This window comes from Scardinius erythrophthalmus (assembly GCF_964197995.2).
Source record: "Scardinius erythrophthalmus genome assembly, chromosome: 7".
Taxonomy (NCBI): domain Eukaryota; kingdom Metazoa; phylum Chordata; class Actinopteri; order Cypriniformes; family Leuciscidae; genus Scardinius; species Scardinius erythrophthalmus.
This window is the reverse complement of record NC_138227.1, coordinates 22,479,862-22,505,484: the sequence shown is the minus strand read 5'-3', so window position 1 is coordinate 22,505,484 and position 25,623 is coordinate 22,479,862. Positions and strand designations below refer to the sequence as shown.

Below are 25,623 nucleotides of genomic sequence, written 5' to 3'. Positions count from 1 at the left end.
TCAGAAAACCCACTGATGCTTTTGTCCCCTGATAAATAATTCAATGTGTCTGATTAAAAAATTTGCAGCATGTGTTTTGGAGATTTCTGCCATGGTGTGACAGACACGCACACGTTTGTTTGACATGAGGAGAAAGGTGGAGTCTGTTTTTCTTTCCTTACTGCCTGAGATTTAGTGAACGGTGATATGGCAGGTGGTAGATTCCACTCCCTGGCGGCTGAGTGAATTTAACCAAGTGTTGGATTGCGTTCTCGCCATCCCTCGCCTACATGTAAACACAATCTCCCCCTGTCTGACTGCGCTTCCGCCGGCTTGTATTCCCCCCTGTCCTCCCGCTGATACCTTCCACAGTTAATAAAAAAATGGCCCCACAGACTTTCCAATTATATTTCTTACTTAAATGAAAACATGTTGTCAAGCAGTTTTGCACAGCTGCCATACAGGAACCCACCGATCTTAACGGCATCAGGTTTATAGCAGTGAGCTAGCCATTTAGCTTCTTGATTGCTATCATTTAAAAAATATTTTTTTTAGCCTTTTTGAAATATTGTGATTTATTTGTTTATATTTGTATGTAATCTATATAAATGAGCCATTTCTAGATTGATTCCCCCAACAAAGAAAGACAAACGAATCTCTTTACCCTACCAGTGGCAAACAGGGTGAGTGCATTTGAAAACAATCTTTTTTTCTTTCTTTTTTTTTGGGTGACGCTATTGATGCAGAAATGATTTACTTTAGTTGCAAGCATGTTTTTGCCTGTTGTTTTGAGGTCAGTTAGTGTTTGGCCCCTGGTTAACTCCAATGCATGTTGTGTTCTCTGGCAATATGAGGTCACAACACCCGTGTGCTTTTCTTCATAACAGTCCCGCTATAAAAGCCCATAAAGCGCTGTGTCTCAGAGGGCTGAATGTACGGCCCCTGCTAATAAGAAGCATAAATCTCAAGGCAAGCTACAGTTGGCTTTGGCAAACTACATTTAAACGCAGTTTTATCGACACTCAGACAGGACCTGCCCCTTCCATGCCTGTCATAAAACAGGCATTAGCGTGGCATTTACTCATTGTGCCGGGTGCACAGCGCATATTAGCTACTGACCAAGCTAAGGACGGCCAGTAAAAAGGCCACTTGTTCAGTCAATTATCAGTAATGGTGTTTAATGGTAAAGTAGCTCGACCACCTAGGGTGTGCCGGGGGGCTTTTAATGGCACCATCCCCTTGGGCCTTGCGAGAATTTGCACAATTTGCCATCCTGCACCGTGTGCCGCCGCGTCCTTCCAGTCGCTGCGGTTGGCGAATTAATTCCCCACCACATCAGAGCGCTGTAAGGCCACTTGTTTCGCATCGATCGGCGCACAGCTAGCCTGGGGTCCCGCCACTCCCGCGGCCCCTCTGAGTCTCGGGCATAGGCACAAGAGCTAACAAGTAAAGGTCAGGGCCATTTTAAATGCGCCACCGTCGCATATGCAAGCGCCATTAGCCTCGCAGACTCTCCGGAACCTTCTGCCACCCCTCTAAGAGGGCTTGAAATGCCCTTTCCTCTCCCCTGCTGCGTTACTAGATAGGACGAACTCTAAGAAGAGCTTTCTGTTCTTTTCCATGAATCTAGTCGCCCCTTTTTACCTCATTTCTCTCAGCGAATATAAAAGCAGGACTGTTATCTGTGAGGGCCGCCCGGCCCCCTTACATACAGACGAGACAGCTATTATCCCTCAGGCCTTTCTTTCACAGAAGGAGGAGAGAGCGGACCTACGATTAGGCACAGACTGGGTGTGGGACCACGCTCACCTTTGTGCCGTGTCTGTATATTGTGTGCCCTCAAGAGCTTCTTATCCCACAATCTGATGGCCGCTGGCAGGCTGAATCTATCCTTGAATACACATCCCCTTATTGAAAGGCTGAATGGGTCAGGGTGGTTTCAAGGCAGCAAAGCAGGACTGGAAGTGTGAAGTTGTGCATGAGGTCATCAAGTATAACGGAAGAGCTTTTGAGAATATACATTTTGACGCAAAAGAATTAAGCTTATATATAATCATATATTACACTTTAAATTTAAACTTGTCTTATTATCAGTATCTTTTTTTTTTTTTTACTTAATATAGATTATATTAGATTGTGATTATAATCTGTACTATAATGAAATATAATATATGTGATAGATAGACAGACAGACAGGCAGATGCAACTTTTCAGATTACTTGTTGTATATATCACTAATGGTCTCAGACTTCATGTGCCAAAGACTAAGGAAAAGATGGAGGGAGGGTGCAGGAAAGAGAGACTTTAGGCTGGTTATGAGGAGAGACAGTTACATATGAGCCTGAGTATAGGGCTGTCTCCTCCCATCATGCCTTAGTGCAGCTGTAGTCAAGGGTCTCTCCTCTTTCTGGACAAAACTAAATGCTCCTGCTACAGGCCTATGAACTTGCGTCCATCAGCAGGGACAACATAATTACAGAGCCAGCATACATCACTGTGATTGTGAAAGGCAGGCATGATGGTTTATATTCCCACATTACAATATTACACGGTTCTTAGAATCTCACTGTTAATGCTAGTAGTTTTTCAGAAAAATCTGTTTACATTCACATCAAAATTTACGTTACAGGCTATGTATTAGTTAAAAATACTACGCAATAGAAAACCAGTATTATCAAGAAACCAACAATTTGGTTTCCAAAGACTTTTTTATAAGAATAAACGGTATGTTTCATCATAATATAATAATAATAATAATTAAATAACAAATGAAATAATTATTTAATAATATATCATTATTAATTTACTGAAAAACAGAGTGGGAAAATGTTCCTCATTTATCAACTATATTTTAGTCTTTTTATTTTTTACGTAAAAAATTTGGAACATTTTTGGAAATACATTTGTATTATGATTGCTTTGATTAAAAAAAAAAAAAAAAAAAAAAAAAAAAAACATTTCAGGGCAAATGTAAATATCAAGATAGATATCAAATATTTCCAAAATCATGGAAAATACAGGTTTTTTTAACCTTTAATCAGCAATTATTGTACGTTGATTTATTTATTTATTATAATTGATTTATTTTAAATTGCAGATGAGGCTAAATCCCAAAGAAGAAACTTACTTTCAGATAACCCCATGCTTCTGGTGGTCATTTATGAAACGTGTTCCTCTGAACATGAAGCACCGTTTTGAGAGGAACATAAATATGCAGTGAGTGATAGCAGAGGATAACAGATTTCCCTCAGCCTGTATGAGAGCAACAGTCAGTGTGATCTTTATTGGAAGTGATTGAGGGTGATGAGGAACTCTAAAGCTCGCAGCTCTATTGTTCTCTATGGGGCCGAGTGACTGATGGCTCCTTTTGTGGAGGGAAGGTGTTTTTCCAACCGCCTGTACTTTAGGGCTAATCTCAGAGACCTCTGCAAGGAGTAGTGGAGTGTGCGTGGGTACGTATGGCATGGCATGCACTTTTTTTTGCATTTATTAATATGTGTGCATGTCTGTAATGTGAAAGGAGCAGAAACGAGCAAGATCAGGCGTATTGTGGGATGTCTGTGTGTGTGTGTTTTGAGGGCTATGGCTGGATGCACTCTGAAGTGCGCCCTTGCAGACAGGGTTTTCCTCAAGGATGAGCAGGCCTCTGTCAGGGTCAGACAGGATTGTACCCTTGGGTCCGTTGAGAGATATCATTCCTCACAGAACATGGCCATGAGCAGCTTCAGATCTGTGTGCATGTGTAAATGCTTTTAGGCTCCAGTGGTTATCTAAGTAGTGGTGCATAACGTATTAATAATATCTGTTGTTGAATACCTCAAATGCCACAGAAATTTAGGACCCATTTAGACAGCAAAGCAAAAATGAACATGCACAGTCCTTTATTTCCCTGCTGAAAAAACTACTTGAGCCAACCTAAAATCGTTTGATGGTCTTAACTGGTTTAAGCTAGTCTAATTGCTTCCCAGCTTTGCTAACCCAGTCGAGAGTCCGAGCAATCCAGCTTTGACTGGTTGAAACTGCTCTTTTAGCTTATTAGAATACATTATACATTTTTGTTATTAGGAGAAAATTCTCCAAAGTGTTCGTTTCGTCAGAATCTGCTGTCCATTAAACTGGACTGTAATACTTCTACCCCTTTTAAGGAACTTGTTATATTCTGTTGATACTTGTGAAAAGTAATTATTCAAGTAAGCAATATTAAAATAATTTAATGAAATAATTTCATGTATTGTTACATGTCTTTTTATTATTCAAGGGTGAATGTCAAAGAAAGCACTGGTACATTTGGCATTGCTAATATGTTCTTCTCTGTTCTCTTACAGGTAGAAGATGCTATGCTTATGTTTGATAAAACTACAAATAGACATAGAGGTAAGTGCCCATTTGTTTTCTGTCTGTGTGTATCTGTGGTTTTGCGTGTGTGTGTTGTTGTTATTATGAATGTCCTTCAGTTAGACGGTGCCGGTAGTCGTGCAGTTCACAGTTGTGCTCTGAAGACATTGAAGCGTGAGTTTTCTGTATGAGTAGAGGAGCCCCTGTGCTGCGTGTTACATTATAACATTATATCTTCAAGGACGTTTCATTTGAGCCCTGAAGGTCAAAGCTAATATGGTCCAATAAAAGAGCAGCGATTTCCTCTGCAGCCAATCCATCGACTCTATTTGATTAGTCCGACATTTACCATTGGATGCGCTGGGTGGAGTGTTTCTCGGTCATGTTCGCTCACGCCTGCAGGCTTGTGAGAAATGTACAATACCTTCAGACTTATGATATACTGGACTTGAGGTTATTGCTCACCTGAGCGAGGTTTCTGTTACTTTATTTGTGAGACTTTTTTTCTGAGAAAGAATGAGATTCTTGTTTACTACACATTTACTTGTTCACTTCAAGGTGATGAGAAATGTGGAGATAAGAGGTTAAAAGAAGAAAATGAGGAAATAGAGAGGGAAAATGAGAGGAAGAGAGAAGAGAAGATACGATGAACAGGGAAATGAGGATAGGGAGAAGAAATGAGACAAGAAAAATTAGACGATGAAAATAGAAATGGGAAAGAATAGGAGGTGAAGGTGTGAGAAATGATCAGGGAAGAAGAAGAGAAATTAGGAGCTTGAAGGAGAAATTAGGGGAGGAGATGAGGAAAATGTCGAGGGGGAATGATAAATTAGGTAAAAAGAAGAAAAATAAGGGGATGAGAGAAGAGAAATGGGGGAGTGAATGAGAAATGAGGAGAGAAGGAGAAATAAGAGGCAGACAGAAGTGAAATGGGAAGCATAAAGGAGAAATTGGGAGGAGATAAGAGAAATAGGGAGAGAGAATGAGAAACAAGGAGAAATAAGAGCTCAAAAACACAACTGAAATTGGAAGCATAAAGGAGAAATCGGGGAGGAGAGAAGAGAAATTGAGAGAGGCAATGAGAAATAAAGAAAGAAGGAGAAATAAGGGTTGAGAGAAGAGATGGGAAGGATGAAGGAGAAACAAGGCAAAGAGAAATGGGGAGAGGGAATGAGAAATTAAGAAGAGAATTGGTGAACGTGAAGGAGAAATAAGGGGAGGAGAGAATCAATAGGGAGTGTGAAGGAGAAACAAAGGGAAGTAGAGAAGAAAAATGAGAAGAGGATATGTAAAGAAAGGAGAAATGAGGCGAGGAGAAAAGAGAAATGTGGAGAGCGAATGAGAAATGAAGAGAGAGAGAATGAGAAATTAATGGAGGAGAGAAGAGTGAAAAAGGAGAAATTAGGAGAGAGAGAAAAGAGAACAAAAGGAAATAAGAAAAGTATAGAAAGGAGAAATGTATTGAGGAGAACAGAAATGAGAGGAGAGGTGGTCTTTGGTCATAGAGTGTTGTGTCGACTTTATCCAGCTCTTATCCCAGTCTTACTGTGTGTGGCTTTAGCAGCGATGCCTCTCATGAGGACATTATAAAGGTGAGCGCAGCTTTAACGGACAGCCTGAGAGAGAGAGGGAGGGAGAGAGCAGAGCAGGCGAAAAGAGAAAGAGGAAGCAGACACAGAGAGACATGCAGAGAAATAGCTAGCAGCTTCATGCTACAGTGTTCACAGGTATAGCATCCTCCTGAAAGCCACGAGAGAGATTCTTAGCCTTGAGTGGCCTTTGTGTGGGCTGAATGAAGAGGCCGAGGGGCAGCGCTGTGTCTTTTATGCTGTATAAGTGGCTTTCAGCGCTCCCAGATGGGCAGCTTGTGGAAATCAAGTGGACGGTATTAATCTTTCAACCCGAGATTTGCCTTTTAATCCATATCGGTCATATTTTAAAGGTGAGCTTGTGCGTGTCTGTTTTTGTAAGGTGTGCATTGCCGTTTTTTCCCCCTCTCTCACTCACTCACCCCCCCAACCAAAAAAAGACTTCCCGTCCTCCTGGGCATTGCAACGCTCTCGACAGCCTCAGAACTTTATCAGAACAGCCTTATAAGTCACAGTGATCAATCTTCCTTTTCGCACGATTAGCGGCTAAGCTTTTTTTTTTAACTACTTCACAACCTCGAGTCAAAAACAGTTCACAGGTGATCACAAATCGTCCGTTTCACCCAAACAGAGCATTTCTAAATGTCAAGTTGGCCTCCAATCCGAAAAAGACGTGTTTTCTTTTTTGAAGTGGAGATCAGAGCATCTAACAAATACACTCTGTGAACTTTGATCCACACTTTCTTGTGTTTCTCTGTTTCGCCTGTCCCCCGATGCCCCCATCTGGGTGCTCGTACATGCTCTTGTAAATACTCCCTTAGGGCATAGTGTCCGTATCTATAGGAACGAAGGCGGCAGAGAGGGTTTTCGAGGAGCCATGGCTCTCTGGAGAGCCCAAACTGTGTTTGAGAGAACAGGAAGGTCGGAGTGAAGGTGGAGAGCGTCTGTTTAGCGCAAGCTTCAGCCCCTAGTGGGAAAGAAACACTATTATTCTCAAACCCTTGCGGATGTAGCAAAGTGCAGCGAGGTCGGAAATGAGACTAGCTGCCATTAAACACACCGCTGGTAAACACCAAATGCCAAACATTGTCGTCAACAACCAGCCATTTCCATTAAAGATCTTGCACGCCTTTCAAAGAGATTCCTCACAATAGCGCAGCAACAATAGTCGCTTGCAGATGTGTTTCGCTTTTGTTTACTTGCCGGTCGGAATATGTGCGATTGTCTTTTTGTTTATCCATGTCCCCTTTGTTAATTTTTTTTCTTTCCAATGGTATCTTCAGCTAAACGAGGTGCCGTGGGGGTCACCGGTTTTAATAGCCTCACAGCAATTACTTTACGTGGCTGAAGCTTCCACCGAAATTAAGTGGTCAACTGGACGGTAATGGGAAGGCAGAGAGAGAGACATTTAAAATAGTTTTTGAAGATTAATGTTTTAAATGAATGTTTTTTTTTCCTCCTGAAAGAAACCTTTGTTTGTAAAGATAAAGGGCAAATGGAAATGCAGTGACTGGCCAGTGCTGTGGCTTGGTTGTTTGCACACATGCTCCAAACACATTGAGTCATGGGTTTCAATGGCTGAAACCGATACATATAAAGATCACAGTCCTTAGATCACTAGAAAAATATATATTTTTAATATTCCAATTCAATATGATTTTTGATAATATGATTTTATTTAAAGATATGTATCTTTTTCTAAATTGAAAAAAATTGACATATATATATATATATATATATATTATATATACTGTGTATATATATATATATATATATATATATATATATATATATATATCATAATGACAGTTACATTTAATTAGAATTTAAGTGACAAATTTAATACAAATATGTAGTCATAACAGTTCAACTTAACGATTTAAATGACAAGTTTAATAAAACATTTTCTGATGTAATTTTTATAATTATTTATTTATTTGATTTAGAATTGTTTGTATTTAATAACAATTTAAGTGACAAGTTTATTTATGTATTATTTATTTGCTCTGTTTTGAGAAGATATTCTTCATTATTATTATTATTATTATTTATTAATTAATGAGCCTCGAAGATGTATTGTTATATCAATGTGCTCATGTGGAACACTAGAGTTCGAGTTTCAGTGGTGTTGTCTCAATTTCACCCCCAATTCCCCCCATTATTCCCTGTTCTCTCTCTACTTTGACTCTCGATCAATAAATGGAAAACTGACCCCTTTAAACACAGAGTGATGGCGTTGGAGGAAAGGACCAATGTGTTAAACACAAAATAAAACGACAATCACATCACTTCCTGTTCCCTCCACTGCAGCACAAGACAATCTCACACTCTGATGTATTACTGTCATCATCTCGACTGTATGCCTGTAACTGTGTGTGTGAGAGAGAGAGAGAGAGAGAGAGAGAGAGAGAGAGAGAGAGAGAGAGAGAGAGAGAGAGATGCTAGTGGATGTCAGAGGACAGAAGTAGAGACAGACAGTCTCTAATCCTCCGCAGTCTGTCTGTCTTCACACCCCCCTGCAAGACTATTCAACACTGTCCTTCAGCTCAGAGGTGACGAACATGCGGCAGCTAAAAGACGCTCTCTATTTATCCCCCTCTCTGCTCTCCTTCTCTCGTGAAAAGGGCGTTAGCCGTGCCAGAATGGGAGGACAGCAGCCAAGGTCTTGCATTCAAAGAGAGAGAGTGAGAATGATTGTGGTGGAGATCGAACTGAATGGTAGTAGAAATGCCAATAAAGTCTGTCCTTTTTTTTGCGGTGTCTGGATAGGCTTTTGGCCCCATATACACTCACACTCCATCAGGGCATATTTTAGTCTCCTCATCTTTTATCTCTTCTCTCTCTCTCTGCCTGTCTCTCTCTCTCTCTCTCTCTCTCTCTCTCTCTCTCTCTCTGCTGCTTTTTTCTTCTTTCGCTGAACAAGTCTCAAGTGAATACGCTACATCTGTGCTTCACAAAATGAGAAACAAAGTCTGTGCTGTGCTAGCCTGCCGGAGCCTGATTTTACACACCTTAGCACAATTCTGCTCTAATAATCTCAACGCTGAACATTCATCAGTCTGACTGTAGAGACACTTCCTTTGTCATCCAGGAAGCTCACCTAAATACTGGGCATGTGCATTATGGTCATTTCGAACACTTGGAGAGCTCGACAGATTAATCAGATGAGTGAGATAAAGGGTGGTGGTCAATGTACACATGCCTCAGATGAACTTCTTGGGCCATTGGGATTAAATTGCAAATTTCTGTTTTTCTCATCCTGTGTTGTGTACATTGTTCCAAGTCTGTATGCTGGTCCTGTATAGTTGTTTGTGGAACACAAAATGAGCTTGCTTGATTTATTTCATTTTCTTTTCTTTATCCATTCAAGTTCGTTGTGACCGCAGATGCCCAAAAGGCTTCATAAAGTACAAAGAAACATTGTGTAAACATAGTCCATATTACCCATGTGCTGTGTTCAGAGGTCCTGTCCACATACCCACACTTGACCACTTGTCTACTTGCATGACGTGTTTCCTTTATTTGGCCGAAATGTTCAGTACCGCTCGGAAGCACCATTCGAGATGTGTGGGTTTAGTGTGCTTCAATGGCATTAAGTTTTGGCGTTTTTAACACCTGGCACAGTCTTGCACACTTACTTCCTGTTGCGTTCACACACTCTCAAGTAGCCAAGACCGAAAGTGTAGGTATTTAGAAAAGTCCTAGAGTCTTCAGAAGCCATCAAGTGTTTTTTTGCGTAAATGATACCAGTGATGATACAGTCATATTTTTTTAAAGGTCCCATAACATGGATTATTTTATTATTTTATAATGTTTCCTGGGGTGCCCTTATAATGTTAGTATGTTTTTTTGTTTTTGTGTCTGCTGTGAGACTTCAGTGTAAACGCCCACTGCTGTGATTGGCTGACATGCTTGCATATAAAATAGCTAGCATTACATGTGGAACTCTTTCGAATACTTTTACTATTACAGCTATTATACGTTTTTACTATTACAGCTATCGAGATTAACGAATCGTGAGAAGTTTAAGTATTTAGATCTATTCCCATCACATAAAAGGTTGCAGTGATGAGCATTGAGTAGATGACTACTCTCACTAATGATTTCACCAATGCAAACATGAGGTAAATACAGTTCGTTGTGCAGTGTAACAGCGTCATTGATTTCATAACGAGTTTTGGAAAGTGTCCAGATAAACTCGCACTGTGTGATTGACAGCTTGGGCGATTGGAAATGGATTGTTCTTTGATCGCTTTCTGTATATATTTTAATCACAGTTTAAATAAGATTATTTTCATTCTACCAAGAGAAACGATGTGAAGTTGATTTTTTTGTCACTAGCTTGATTTACTGATGCATAAACAGTATTGAACGATTTTGAGAGAAAGATTATCTGTCTGAACTTGAACAATAACACATCAGAAATTCACATAACCCACTGGTTCTTCAGAGGCTCGGATGAAGGAACTAAAAAAATACTTTTGTGTTCATTTGTACATCCAAACACTGAGCAACTGCCATGCTTCGCTCGTTTGCAAGCCATGATGTCTCTCGAGGAAAAACCAATATCGCACTTGCGCAGCTCATTTTCTCATTGGGCGGGCCAAATTCTCTTTGCGGGCAAAGAAGAGAAAGGGGAGGTGACCTTTCCCCTTATGATGACATAAAGAGGAGATTCTAGATTCGCCCGTCTGAGCTTTCATTTTCTCAAAAATACCCAGGGCCTGGTTTACACCCATAAAAATGTCTAGCCACTGGGGGACCATAGGCAGGCTAGGGGAACTCATATTAATGTTAAAAAACCTCATAAAGTGAAATTTTCATGTCTTGGGACCTTTAATCACAATTGCAGTTTGAGAGTTCTGGTAGAGGGGAAGATTTGCAATGAATAATGACTCAAATTTTATACATACACGCATTGTATATTTATATATACATATAGTAAATAATATGTGATATATAATAGTACACAAATCATATGTACTTTCATGGTGTTTTTGCTGCATTGAAAGTCTGCATTGTCCATGTAGAGTTGCAATACCAATCAGACTGTTTTTATTACCACCCAAAATGTCTCCATAAATAACTATGTAGTTACAAATTTCATGTTGTTTTTTTAATTACACCTTTATTGTGTTTTCATGATTGATCACTGCTGTCACTTCCAAGTACTCAAATATTTGCGCAAAGTCCTACTCTGCTCTAAGCACAAGGAGCATGTGAACAATTGCTCAAATTTTATGCATTTGTATAACGGGTGACTTTCCCAGACCTGACAGAATAAAAGAGTTTTAAAGGGTCAAAATAAAATAATAAGTGGAAGCTCTTTAGTTGTGAATGGCTTTTTCTGGCGTGGAATATTGCTGGCGTGGCATTTCGAGAGAGGTTCATTACTGTTGTTGCCAGCTAACGATGCCCCTCATTGTCATTTAATAGGCTGTGCAAACAGATGTGTCACTCCAAAATCAAATGTTTGTCTTTCTACATAGCTGACCGTAGCACTGTGCGTTGTATCATTGTTTGTTCGTGTTCATAAGGGAGAGTTTGCGCATGTGATCATGCCAGTTTTCTGTCTTGTGTGCTTGCATGCGTTCAGAGATATGTTTTTATGTTTGTGTATCTGTGTTTTTGCATGTGCAAGTACCCAAAAAAGACACAATTCGACATATTTCACATCCCACCAAGTGGATTTCTGCTTTTGTTAATATTTCATCTTCAGATAATAATAAATGATATGATGAAATCAGCTGAAAGAGTGCTGTGTTCTGCAGATAAGAAGACAGAGTGTGTTTTTACAAGATCAATATGAAATGATAAAAACTTCACGATCAAGGTTAGTCAAATCGCTCCCAGATTGAAGTGCAGCATTTTTTGCCTTTTCCCTTTGATCTGTGTTCCCGGTGGAAATACAGCTTGGTTGATTTTACGTCTCGTTCCTGAACACACCCTACAAGTCGTTCCCGAACACTATACAGAGTGTGCGTTTAGTCAGATGAACTCATGACACTTTTCATCCGCAGCTTTGAAGCAGATTTTGATAGCTTAATGATCTGCTAACATCTCTCACTTTTAATAAATGCCATAAAACACACATTTGCAGCAGAATCCCTCTCAGGCTCATGTGCTGAGTTGTTTTTCTGTCGAGCAGACAACAGTTGAGGTTGTTGAAACAGTCGATTGAGAGTTAAAATACAATAGCAGGCATATGGTATTAGTTTTGTGAGGTGCATACACTGCTGTGCAAAAGTCTTAGGCATGTTGGTGTTTTCACCCCAAAAAATTTTTTAAGCCATTTATTTATATCTTTTGCTGTAGTGTGTCTGTAGGAAATATCCGTTTACGTTTTCAAACATTCCTTTTGCCATTAATTATGATAATCCAGTGAGATTTTTGTATGCACAAAGGAGTCTGACAACAGCCGGTCCTCCACACTGAGATCTGATCTCACTATCATTGAGTCTGTGTGGGATTACATGAAGAAACAGAAATGAGACACACTAAATCCAAAAGAACTGCATCAACGTCTCCAAAACTCTTGAAGAAACCTTCCTTCAAAGCTACATTACTGTGAAAAGTTTAGGCACTTGTGTAAAAATGCTGTAAAGTCAGGATGCTTTCAAAAAATAATGTCATAAATAGATTTTATTTGTCAATTAACTTTTTAACAAAATCAAATCAATATTTGGTGTGATCACCCTTTGTGTTTAAAACAGCGTTTGTCCAGGTACACCTGAGCATAGTTTTTAGGTAGCTTTGCAGGTCAGTTTCATATATACTGTATAAATAAGAAACCGCCACTTCATCACGGCACCTGTTAGTGGGTGGGATATATTAGGCAGCAAGTGAACATTTTGTCCTCAAAGTTGATGTGTTCGAAGTAGGAAAAATAGGCAAGCATAAGAATTTGAGCGAGTTAGAAAAGGGCCAAATTGTGATGGCTAGACGACTGGGTCAGAGCATCTCCAAAACGGCAGCTCTTGTGGGGTGTTCCTGAAACACCAAAGGTGGTCCAAGGAAGGAACAGTGGTGAACCGGCGACAAAGTCATGGGCGGCCAAGATTCACTGATGCAAGTGGGGAGCGAAGGCTGGCCTGTGTGGGCCGATCCAACGGACGAGCTACTGTAGTTCAAATTGCTTAAGAAGTTAACACTGGTTCTGATAAAAAGGTGTCAGAATACACAGTGCATCGCAGTTTGTTGCGTATGGGGCTGCATAGCCGCAGACCAGTCAGGGTGCCCATGCTGACCCCTATCCACAGCCGAAAACGCCAACACAGGACTGAACATCAGAACTGGACCACAGAGCAATGGAAGAAGGTGGCCTGGTCTGATGAATCACGTTTTCTTTTACATTTACGTGGATGGCCAGGTGCCTGTGCATCGCTTACCTGGGGAACACATGGCACCAGGATGCACTATGGGAAGGAGGCAAGCCAGCGGAGGCAGTGTGATGCTTTGGGCAATGTTCTGCTGGGAAACCTTGGGTCCTGCCATCCATGTGGATGTTACTTTGACACCCACCACCTACCTATGCATTGTTTCAGACCATGTACACCCTTTCATGGAAACGGTATTCCCTGGTGGCTGTGGCCTCTTTTAGCAGGATAATGCACCCTACCACAAAGCAAAAATGGTCCAGGAATGGTTTGAGGAGCACAACAATGAGATTGAGGTGTTGACTTGGCCTCCAAATTCGCCAGATCTCAATCCAATAAAGCATCTGTGGGATGTGCTGAACAAACAAGTGCGATCCATGGAGGTCCCACCTCGCAACTTACAGGACTTAAAGGATCTGTTGCTAACATCTCGGTGCCAGATACCACAGCACACCTTCAGGGGTCTAGTGGAGTCCATGCTTCGACGGGTCAGGGCTGTTTTGGCAGCAAAGGGGGACCAACACAATATTAGCAAGGTGGTCATAATGTTGTGCCTGATCGTTGTGTGTGTGTGTGTGTGTATATATATATATATATATATATATATATGTTTAGAACCTTCCTTTTGGTATAGTTATTCTCAGCATTAACAACAATTGCACAATCATGACACCAGCCCTCATTTATTTGTCCACTTTTTCAATTTTTCAGGATGACAAAAAGATACAAACCCTGGAGAACTCATCAATCACGGTCCATTTGCACACAGCAGTCGAGGATGCTTAACTGCAATATTCAGATGCAAAGTCTTAAGTGTAGTTACTTCTCTGTTTACTTGAACGTCTGAGTGATTATTATCTGCATCCCTGATTGAGCCTGAAGAGGGCTGGCAGGCTCAGATCAGCTGGATGGTGATTGGTAGATGACTAGGAAGTCTGTATTTCTCCATTTATATATTCAGTCAGTCTGACAGAGAGAGAACACAACACCCTCTTCAGTCTCTGGTTGTCTCGGAACAGTCAGGGCTTGATTCGCCACATTATGGTGAAACGTTTTAACAGGTGGTGAGAAGATGGTTGTCAAGCGTTCCATATAATCTTGACAGACTTAAAAGCATCTAGTATCATTTGAGAGTTTAAAGTGTCTACATGCACAATCTCACATGTAAACACCTTAAACTATTTTCTTTTATCAGATAAACGGTTTATTTGCCAGGTTTATTTACACCTTTACATTATGCTGCAGTCTGAATCTCTTCATTCTCTCTTTTAGAAGCTTAGTGAGGAATGATAAATATTATACAGTTTCATACCACTGATTTATCCCCGTTGTCACCCTGAATCGGTGTTTTCTGCTCCAATCAATACGGTTTGATTGGACAGAACTACTGTGTTTGCTGTTTGTGGACGGCACTATAGAAGGACGTTCTCTAAACCGATCAGGGACATCCTGTGAATCAGCTGTACTTAATCTCTCCCGATCGCGTCTGCTTTCTGCTGACTGCGCTTCGGTAGTGTGGCAATAATGTAGCGCAGAGTGTGTAAACAATGTAAGTACTGTTGATCCGCAGAAGGTCCTTTAAAGCCCACAAAGGTTAGCTGAGTTTGCTTTGGCCTTTTGCGACGTAATGGCAGCAATTTCCACCGGCTTCACGTACGGCACAGCTTCCCATCAGAGATCCCTGAGTAAACCTAATTAGATATACCTTCACCTTTCCTGCTGGCGTGATTTCAAAAAGGGGTCGCACCATTCTCTTCCATTAGCGATTAATATCCTTTCTCCTTGTAGATATCTTTGCGCGATATTAGTGTTTAGCGCAGAATGTCATCGAAATATCATAGTTAATCATACACATTTTCTCAGCACCACGTTTAATTGGAGCTGCTCTAATCACTGTGAGGAGGAAATTATATGTTGAGTTTTTGAGGGAATGACGGAGGCCTGAAGCTTCAGAGATGCATTAGGAAGATGTAATAGGGTGTTTCTTCAGCTGCAGGTTCGTTAATGATTTTTTTAAACTAGCAGACGGACTTTAAATAAAAGATTTAATATTTTTTATTTGAAGATCACATTAAAACCTTTTGACTGTGCCTTCATCATTTATTTTGGCAACTTTTTTTTTTTCAGAGCCCAACTTGAACATTATAAAACTTTATAAAAATACTAATTATTTTCATTTATTTATAATATTTCTATTTTTAAAACTACAAATGAAATGAACAAACTATTTCAGTATTTATTGTGTATCAATTTTCAAAAATTGTGACAACATCATTTACATAACAACCAATAACATTATATTAACCAAGACAGCCACAACAGTAAATGGATAATAAAAGTGGATAATTATTTTGCTGAGTATTTTGTTTTTTTTTTTCACTCAAGTGATTGTCATATTATGCAAAAAGTGTAGAATACATAAATAGCTAGCTATGAAATTAGCCTTAGCAAGACAGAGAGTCTGCCATTTTATTACAAAAATGATTACATTTCCATCCATCATTTTCACTACAGAATGTTTGCAACAAAATACTTAATATGAGAGTGTCTTTAAAACATTCATGACAAAATTCAGTATGTCCTTTGGACATTGTTAGTAGACAAGCTACATACACTGAGTTTAAAAACTGTTTTGAAAGTGTTTCCCACAGGGCCAAAATTGTTTACAGTTTAAGAAACAGCCAACATTGTTTGTTATCAGTGCAGCGGAGTGGTTTTATTCTAGAGAATATATGCAATGGAAACTCCTTGACCAGCCTGAACTGGTTCCATTCACACCATTGTCAGTCACAACTCAGAGACAGACAAACTATTTCAGGTCATTTGTCCTCCAATAGACTTTCTCTTCTGGAAATGCTGGAAGGTTCATAAAGCCTCCGTGGTATTGTGACTGGCACAGGGTTTTCTGCAGGTGTGCTGGGGGGTTCAAAGGGGATGAAGAAAGGCCCTTTGAAGCGGCTGAAGTTCATGCGTTGACCTTTAGCAGCCCAGTGTCCGACTCCCTGGAAGCCGAGAGAATGACTGCATAAGCAGGCACACCGCTGACAGAGTGGACCGATGTGGCAGCATTGATGGCGCCGAATTCACGGAGCCTTGTTAAAGACATAAAGAGATTAAAAAGAAAGAGAGGAGTGACTTTCTGAACGAGAGGTATTCTAACCTTCAGCACCCCCATTATGAGCAAAGACGTCATCCCAAAAGTCCCTTCGGAAGGCGATTCTTCAATTTGTACATGGGTATTATTACGCTGTGCCTACCATCATATCAATTTGAGAGCTGAAAATCAGTCAAGATTATTTCAGGCTCTTATATAAGGAAGAACATAACTCATTGAGAAGCAGCGATCTGCTAGCTTTCTCTAGAGAAATTTACAGCCATCTATAAAATGAGAAACACAGAAAATATATCATTTCCATTTTCCCTCCATCTCTCTTATCACTTAGATTTATCCAAGATGTGCAGAGATAAATTGGATTATTTAAAACCAGATACCGATTAGATAATAGTCAGGATGGATGGTTAGTTATTCAGCAACTGATCGATCGATTAGTAATTGTCAACTTGTGCAAAAAACATGAAAAAAATAAATACATAATTCTATTTAGCATACAAAAGCCATACAATTAGCCTTAGATACAGGTTTTCATATTTATCATTTGGTTTAATTTTCCTTTATACATTTATCTGTGTATTCTTTAGCAGTAAAAGCTACAATGTGTCCAATAGGATTTTAGTGGAAACTCCTTCAGAGAAGTTGCATCTTCAGATTCATCCCTTTTAAATCACCTCTGTCACAGCCATCAAAGCACCGCTTGTGGATTCACCGCATTCAACAGTAACTTTCAAGACTGTCAGCCTTTATTTATCCATGGACTTCAATTTGCCTGCTGTGAGCAATGTTCCTGTTATTATGCAAAATCTGACGTCCTCAGTTTTTGAGTAAGGACTTTATAGTTTTGTGCCATAAAATGCTATTTGTTGACTGCATTTCCGGCACGTTTTTGGATTTAGCCTGCACTATTTTTCGCTCTGTTAGTCTATACATTCAGACAGTCATCTTTGGTCTGTTTTTGCAGCATCTTGGTTCCAACACATTTCATTTAAGACGGCGTGTTAAGACAGCTCAGCTTTTAAAAATGCACTTCGAAACTAACTCTAGATGGTGAGAAACCCATAAGATGATCAGACATGATCCCATATCTGGATAATTATACAAGGCTTCATTTATGAATTAGTTAACCCAAAATATGAAAATTCCATAATTTTCTCACTCATGTCATTCGAAACCAGTATTGCTTTCCAAAAAAAAAAACACTGGACCCCTTTTGACATTCATTGTGCAATTGAATATACAAACACATTTTTTTTTTTTTTCAGTCTTAGAGGTTTAGAACAACATGAGGGTGAGTAAATGGTGACAGAAGTTACATTTTTGCATGAACTATACCTTAGAAGACCCACTAGGTGACTTAATTGTTCTGACATCTAGTTTTGCACATCCCTTTAATATTTTTTATATAAAGAAAACACGCCAGTGGCAAACAGCCTGCCACGACTCTCGGGGATTAGATTCCACGTTGGACACGACAGCGGCTGGCTCTGAGTTATATGTCATTGTGTATAGAATTACGCAACCGCTGACCTTTTAATGCTGCTGGCTCCTCAATTTATGACCTCTTCAAACACAGCTCTCAGAAACAGCCACCCCAGTGCGAGTCCGGCGTACGGCGAACACACAGCGCACCATATCAGCATTCATAGAGTCCTGAACACATTCTTTTCCAGAGGTTAAGCACTGCAGGGGATTGGCAAGCGTGCTCGGAAAGGAGAAACAGGAAACACGCCATCTCTGACACTGGAGAGTGTTTTAGTGAGTGTGTGTGTGCTATTGTTTTATATGCCTCACTTGAATAATGTCAGCAGTATTATGCAGGGCCCACCTGTGCACGATAGATTGTTATGTTTTATTTCATGTATGTTGTGTTTCTTATCATAAAAATGGTTTCTTGCTTTCTTCTTCCCTTTTGTTAAAAGCCCTCATAAATCACCAGGTGGCATTAGTGGAGTAATAGTTGCTGCATTGTTAACCTGCTCAAGTGGTTCTTTCTCATTTAGGATCAATAACCTAACTGTGTGCGATATAACTTACCTCACGTTATGCAGAACTCACTGTGTTTAGGCAATTTATCAGCTTAGAAGCGAAAATAGCAATTTTCAAAACAACGTGCATGAAAGGAATCATTTAATGAATTATTTGAATGACCTGTAAGAAATTATCACAATTGCTGTGAAGTGCCGCCCTTAGTTTGATTGGAAATTAGACGTGTAGATTGCAGCCTGTAAGCCAAACACCTTTTTAGTCTTGGTTGTGGAGATATAAAGCTTTTCTTCACCTTCTGGAATGTTTCAGCTTCCGAGGCTAAGCTTTCAGTGGCACATGTGGCATAATTCTGGTTCTTCCTTCAAGCCCTGTTTGCACTAGTGTACGTTTTCGTTTTAACACAGCTTTTTAAAATGAAAACGTTCCTTGTTCAAAATGGCGTTTCCACGGCGTTTCAGAAAAGATCTCCGTTCACACTACACGACCAAAAAACGCATGTCACATGACCATGCACGTAGTGTAAATAGTTGCAGATTGCTCTAATCATAGTTTGCCTCTTGCGCAGGCGGCTGCAGTATTATAAAAGGCAGAGTTTAATAACTACACAATGGCTGCTAAAAAGGACAACAAAGTGAGTAAACCTTGCAGTTCCGTCTCCATGTTATTGTTTATACGGTCGTCGAGACTGGTCTGTTTCAGAGCCGTTGAGAGAGACAGCTCTGGTCTGTTATCGTCGTGTTCCGGTGTGGTGAAGAGATGAGTCCCAGCAAAGTGATGACGAGTCCCAGCTTAGGACCCAATGGGTAATAGCTTTAGTGCCTGGTTACAAATCAGATATCACTTTATTATATAATTCGTTTGAACTACGTTGTAATGGCCATTAATGTCTTATCAGTTTAATTAATCATTTTTTAATCATTAATTAACTTATATGTTTCATATACTAGTATATAACCGAAGCTATAGATTGTGAAATTAAAAATTTCTAGTTCTTAGTGTTTAAAAAAAGTTTAGTTTAATAAAAAACTTCGATAACAAATATGATACAAGCATAATTCAGTTTATGAATTATGACATGACATGCTTGTAATTAAAAAAAAAAATTATATGCCTTATTGCTTAATAACAATTAACAATGTCGCAAAACATACCTAAAAATGCAGTTTCTTTCACTTAAACGATATAATCAGGATAAAAATAAAAGATTATTAAATGAATTCAAGTTTGATTGATTACATTAAGAATCGTGAGAACAGCTTTAGATCAGGCATACTACTGGGGTCCTAAGCTGGCTGGGACTCATCAATCGCCTTCGTTTTCAAAAGTCTCCATTGGTCCGTTTACACTGAAACGCAGCCCAGGAGTTTTCAAACTAAAACGGAGTTTGCAGCATTTTCCAAAAGTCTCTGTTTTCGAGGGTCGAAAACTCCGGAGTAGTGTAGATGCCAAGTGTAACCGTAGCAAATGTTATGCATTTTAAAACGAAAGCGCAATACTGTAAACAGGGTCTCAGTGTAAGTGTATGGAATTGTGTTTGCTCATTGTATCATGTATCATTAGTCAGATGGCTTAGAAATGTAAACTCTTTAAATGTTAAGAAGACATTGTGTTTGTGTCAATTCACCCCTCAAAAAAGCTTTGTTATTATAGTAATACAAAAGTAAAGTGGGCTGTTTTTGTACAGATTATTCCTTTATTTAAAAAAATAAGGTAACATTCTCTATTATGGAGTTATTGAAGCTCTATCGACAGTATCTGTGGTATAATGTTGATTAGCACTAATTATTTTGACTTGTGCCTCAGCCTCTTTTTTTTAAATAAAACAAATTGTTAGGAACTTACAATGGAAGTATATGGTATAAAGTGTTTCATGACCAATGTTAAGCCGTTAACTTTTAAACTTTTGCATTATAAAAAAGGGGACTGATCACAACAGAGAAATGTATATAGAAATTACATGGGCAAAAAAAAAGAGTCTACCCAGACAGCAGTTTTGATGCCAAGACCTGTAACTGACATTACAGCTAAAATAAAATAATGTCTTGTATATATATGTATAATAGCAGAAAAGAGACAATCATTAGACATGGAAATGGGCTTTTATTATGTATGTCGCTTTCTCTTTCCACTAGTCCCTGTAACGCCTCAGAGGGTCTTTCACATGCGGGGACTGTTAAGTATAATGTGCAATTATCATTAATTATCATTAACTGAGGAACGCAACTCGGATGCGTTCAGAAGTAGGATCTGCGATTCGCCCTACGTCGACAAATAGCGCCACTGAAAATGGTTGCTATCTGCGCCTCCATGTTGAGAAGTCATCAGAGAAATTAAGATTATGTGGGTGTTCTTGACTAAGGGCTAAATTGTTTCCATTAGCGCAAACAATTGAAGCGACAGTGTTTATGAAAATGACAGAAAGTGGGGAATATTTTGGTAGTAGCCACACCGTGTTATCCCCCATGAGCCTTTCAGTCTAAGTACTTATACTTTTACTAACCTGCAATAAACTTCTCAATCTCCCCAGAATATCCCCCTGATTGACACCTCTGACCTTTCGTTCCGGGCGTTTGCAGAGCAAAAACAGCCCATTCCCCTGGTGATTGGCTGGTGTGTTTGTGATTGCCTTAGCTGATTGGCAGGCAGCGTGATTGGCGGGGGGTCTCCGGCTGGCAGCGCAGGGGGGGTCGGGGAGCAGCTGCAGAGGCGGGCTGGTCTCTTGGATGTGAAAATGGTTTTGATAAATAATAAAACAGTGGTAATAACCAGCTGCTTTTAAGGGCACGTGACCTTCCGCCACAACCGCCATGCAAATAATGACTTTACGGCAACCTGATTGGTTCATGCATTATTAAGCCCAACCCCCCTTGGCTAACTCCACCCGCTAATGGCGCCACAGGTGTCCTCACATGGCTGTTCAAATATCATCCTCTTTCATTTGCTTTTATGCTTTCTTTTTTAATCCCATCTCTCACTTGGCATGGCCCTCAATTTCCCTGTGGAAATAAAGGGCTGGTTATTGTATCCACCGGAGGAAGCTTCCCTCGGACTGTGTGCTATCATGATTTTTTTTGTGTGTGGCTAATGAGCTTGTGGTTATATCTGTGTGTGTGTGTATGTGTGTGTGTTTTGGAAGGAAGGCAAGCGAGAAAGAAAGCCATATTGACTCTGTATACTTCCCTGGATGCTTACTTCCAATATGATCCATTGACGCTTAGTGTGACTGCGCAGTATGGATTCCGCTGTGGCAATTCATACTCACCACTTCTCCACATCGATCTTTTTGTCCTCACTATCTCTCTGTGTGTGTAGTAGATGACTTTACACTGACAATAGAAAGAAGAAAGGAACAAAGCTCAGCATCTACGTAGTCATTCTCCCTTCACGGACAGACCGCACATAACCATGCAGCAAAAGGTCTCGATTTCTGCCTTTGAACGCTGTGAAAAGCTTGGTTTGGATTGATGTGCTGATCTTCTTTATAAAAGTATGGCTTAGAGATTGGTGCACATGCTCCAGACATATTGAGCCTTAGTGCTCATGTGGGTTACATGCGATTTAGGTTTAAACCCGACCTTGTTCGATTTGCACTCTCTATACGCCCAAATGATTTCCTTTGTATATCTCTACTGAAAATGTGAGTGTGATGTAAAGCTTGATGCTACAGTGCTCAGGGTGTTGCTGTGTAGTTGCTCAAGCATTCTGAGGTCTCGGTGGTTCATACGTTTGGGGTCGGTAAGATTTTCTCTTTTATATGTTCAACAGTAAAACAGTAATATTTAATGCATCATTGTTGAAGTAAAGTATTAATTTCTTACAAAAATAAATAAAATACTTATCCCAAACTTGTGTACAGTAATGTATGTGTTTCTGGATGGCCGCTAGGGTGTTGTTATGTGGTTGCTAGGGTGTTTTGGGTAGTTGCTTCATGATATTATTCTATTTATAACCTTCTGGTCTCTAGATATTGCTCGGCTCCTTCAATAAAAATCTATTATATTTATTATTTCTTAGAGAAGTAATAGCACACCTCTCCCTCAACAATCTGCACAATTCGTGGTAAGGGTTGTGAGATGGGTTACACAGCAAAGTATAATAGTTAGGGTTAGCCGTTCATTCAAATCAAGTATGACAGAAAGTGACTGCAGACTGCATCCGCTTTTCCTTTCAGTGGTCGAATTCTCTGAGATTATCTGAGGTTTGTGTACAGAAAACATGTTCTGTCCTAAGTCATTTATGTAAACCTGCATGGTGTGAAACCACACTGATGAATAGATGGTTAGTGTGCATGACATGGTAATGTTGTTCACGTCAACTCATGTCTAAAGAGCCAACGTGAAACCTAGTGAAAATTACACTGTAAATATACACTGATAGAAAGAGATTGTAAAAGATTTTCTAGCGATGCATAAGTTTGAGAATCGAGAACTTGTAGAGAGAGCAGATAATGTTATGGCTGATGATTATAAATTATGGACAGTATTATATGTGGTGTTTTAAAATACCATTTTTGACGATAAAGCTCCAATCTCAAATTTGACATGTTTGGAGATTCAAATTTGTTTGCATCTGTGAAGAATGTAAAATGTTTATGGATGTAAATGTTACATTTAAACTTTTTCATACTTTTTTATGAAGCACTAATACCGTGCATTCAAAATGATATTGAACAAATGTGAGTGGTTTATGTGAATGCTTTGTTGAGTGGAGGCTTTCTCTTGTGATTCCCGAGTGTGTGTGCAGAAGAACCTGCTGGCTGAAGATGTGTGCACTGGGCTTGTTCTGGAGGAAATCTCTGTTTAAAGAGGATGTTGTGAGGTCCTGGTGCACCACTGCAATCTCTCAAAACCGAGAGACCAACTGAGGCAAAAAAAAAAAAAAAGCCCATCTCTTTCTCTCACACACACATTTCCACTTTAACCTCCCAACCCTCTCTTTCCCTCCTCAGATGTGTTGTACCTGTCTTCCTCCATCCCACACCATCTCTCCCTCTGTGTCTCGTCACTCTGTTTCCCCCAGCACCCGCGCCCCCCACCCCTTTTCTCCATGGCTTTTGTCAGATGAGAGTGACAGGTCCCGACGGAGAAAGCCGGGAAAAAGCGCGGCACAAGACAGTCGTCTGGCGTTCCATAGCCTCGGCACTTTGTGTTTGAGATGTTCAATCAAAATGCTAATGGCTCTTGCGACGAGGGAACGATATTATTGTTCCACTAATTGATAAGAGAAGGAAGATGGAAGGGCCCCGTGTTGCCGGTCTATGCTGCCGCATACCCGCCGCTCAGACACTCTGTTTTAATTACAATTACACAAATGAAAGGGAACAAATTGATCCAACCAACAAACAGTTTGCCGTTGCTCCCCTTTGCGTAGTAAACACTATACATTATTTAGTCATTTTATGCATTATTTATTCCATACCTCACTCCTGTTCAACGTTGAGATCCTATGGAAAATGCCAAAATATCTATTGAATCCACTTTTAGACTATATTAATTTTGTTCCCCTAACTAATTGGGAAATCTTTTTTTTTTCTTTTGAGTTAAATTAACAACTGAATTCTGATTGGATACGGCATTTTTGCCACTATTTAGTGACTACAAATGTTATAATTTATAGTGATTATACTCATTCACTGTATACTATAATAAAGCAAAATAATCTTTTCAGATGTCTTTTTCTTTTATGCTGCTAAGTGTCCTTAAAGCAATCCTTTGTGACCCTAAGCTTGAAACAGGAAGCAATTCCCTTGATGGTGTCTGTCTGCTAGGAAACGTCGGCCACCCGTACTTGTTGGGCTATTGATATGTGTTTTCCTCTCTGCAAGGCGTCTAAGTATAGCCGCGGGCTGAACCTTTTCCATGAATCTTCGTAGGGGTCATGAGAGAGAAAGACATTTCAGTGTCTGTAGATGTATCAGAGCTCCATGCTCTGCTGGGTGGCATAGAAAGGGCAATTAATAGCCTCTCCGGTTATTTCTTCCTGTCGGGATGTCCGTCAAGTGGGAGTGATGCTCCTGTCCGCCGCGTTCCTTGGAGATGTGGTCTGTCTTATTAAGTTGTCGACAGATTTGACTCTATGTGTGTGTGTGTGTGTGTGTGAGAGAGAAAGACTACATATGCTACATATTTTCAGGGTTGGTGGGTTGCCTGAATCCCTGTTTAATTAGTCTGATTTCATGTTAACCTCACTCTGATTGGATGCATTTATGGTATTGGCATACCACCTTAATAGTGTAACGCTCAAATTTTTTTTTTTTACCCATTATTTTCTTTCTCTCTTTCCAGCCTATGCACTTGTCACTAGTCTGTGTATGTCCTGGGACCACTTCAAACAGTATGTATGTGTTCGCGTAATCGCATCACATTTGCCTGAAGGCAACTCAGCAAGTCGCCATGTTTAAACAGCCATCTTCATAACAGCGCAGGGAGAGGGAGGACCTGTTGACAGAGGCCTTTGGAAATGTGCTGAAAATGTCAATACTAAGGGGAGAAATTAGCTCAAACGTGCCTTTAGGTTAAAGAGGAGACCAGCAGAGAAGAAGAAAGAAAAAAAGGTTTCATCAGGCTCAAATCAGGCAGTAAGCAACACAGGCTCACAAAATGAATCCGACTGACTCGGGCAGGGTATTTTTCTGCTTTTAAAAGCTGCCTAGTACAGGTGCACAAGGTTAATGAGAACAACTCTCCCGGGTGGCACTCGCCAGAGGGAAGCAACACAATATGAGAGAGAATGAGAGATTGAGTCTGCACTGTCACAGCTAGAAATGAGCAGTTGAGAGAGTTTTTGCTAAATTCTGTTTGAGAGGTGCCAGACTCGGGGGTGAGGGTATCTGGGAAATGCCTGATGCTATTTTATTGCGCATTTGACAGCTGCAGACTGCTACACGCTGGTCCTTGCGTGGGGGCATAATTGGTTCTGCGCCGGCCACGTCGCGCCGTCCGGCGTGTAGTTTGGTGGGATTATGGCGAGGCGAGGGCTTTGAGTCATGTGTGCCGGAGATACAGGAGCGTCTGGCGGTGGTCAGCTTGAAAAAGGCTGAGCAGGAGAGGGAGGTGGTCGACCTGGACTTTTCTCACAGCTTGTCCATTTTCTTCAGCTTTTCTGACAGATAAGCTCACAGAGAGAGAGATAGAGAGCGAGAGAATGAATAAGAGAAGGAGAGAGAGGAAAATGGGCTCTTTCAGCCTTTAGATTTCATTTCAGTAGGCTTTATCTCTGCAGAACAATGCCAATGGAAAAGCTT

At 40.2% G+C, this 25,623-nt stretch overlaps 1 protein-coding gene across 20 annotated transcripts in view; it reads left to right on the top strand.

The window, feature by feature from the left end:
• The window catches only part of msi2b (musashi RNA-binding protein 2b), a 260,388-nt gene that overhangs the window by 135,974 nt on the left and 98,791 nt on the right, over positions 1 to 25,623 (top strand). For all 20 annotated transcript variants that reach the window (XR_014030509.1, XR_014030510.1, XR_014030511.1 and 17 more), the window contains one exon: positions 4,305 to 4,353. Coding sequence is in view for 13 of the 20 variants with exons in the window: in XM_081370975.1 (XP_081227101.1) it covers positions 4,305 to 4,353 (49 nt within the window). In the remaining 7 variants the exon portion in view is untranslated. The remainder of the gene's footprint in view (positions 1 to 4,304; positions 4,354 to 25,623) is intronic.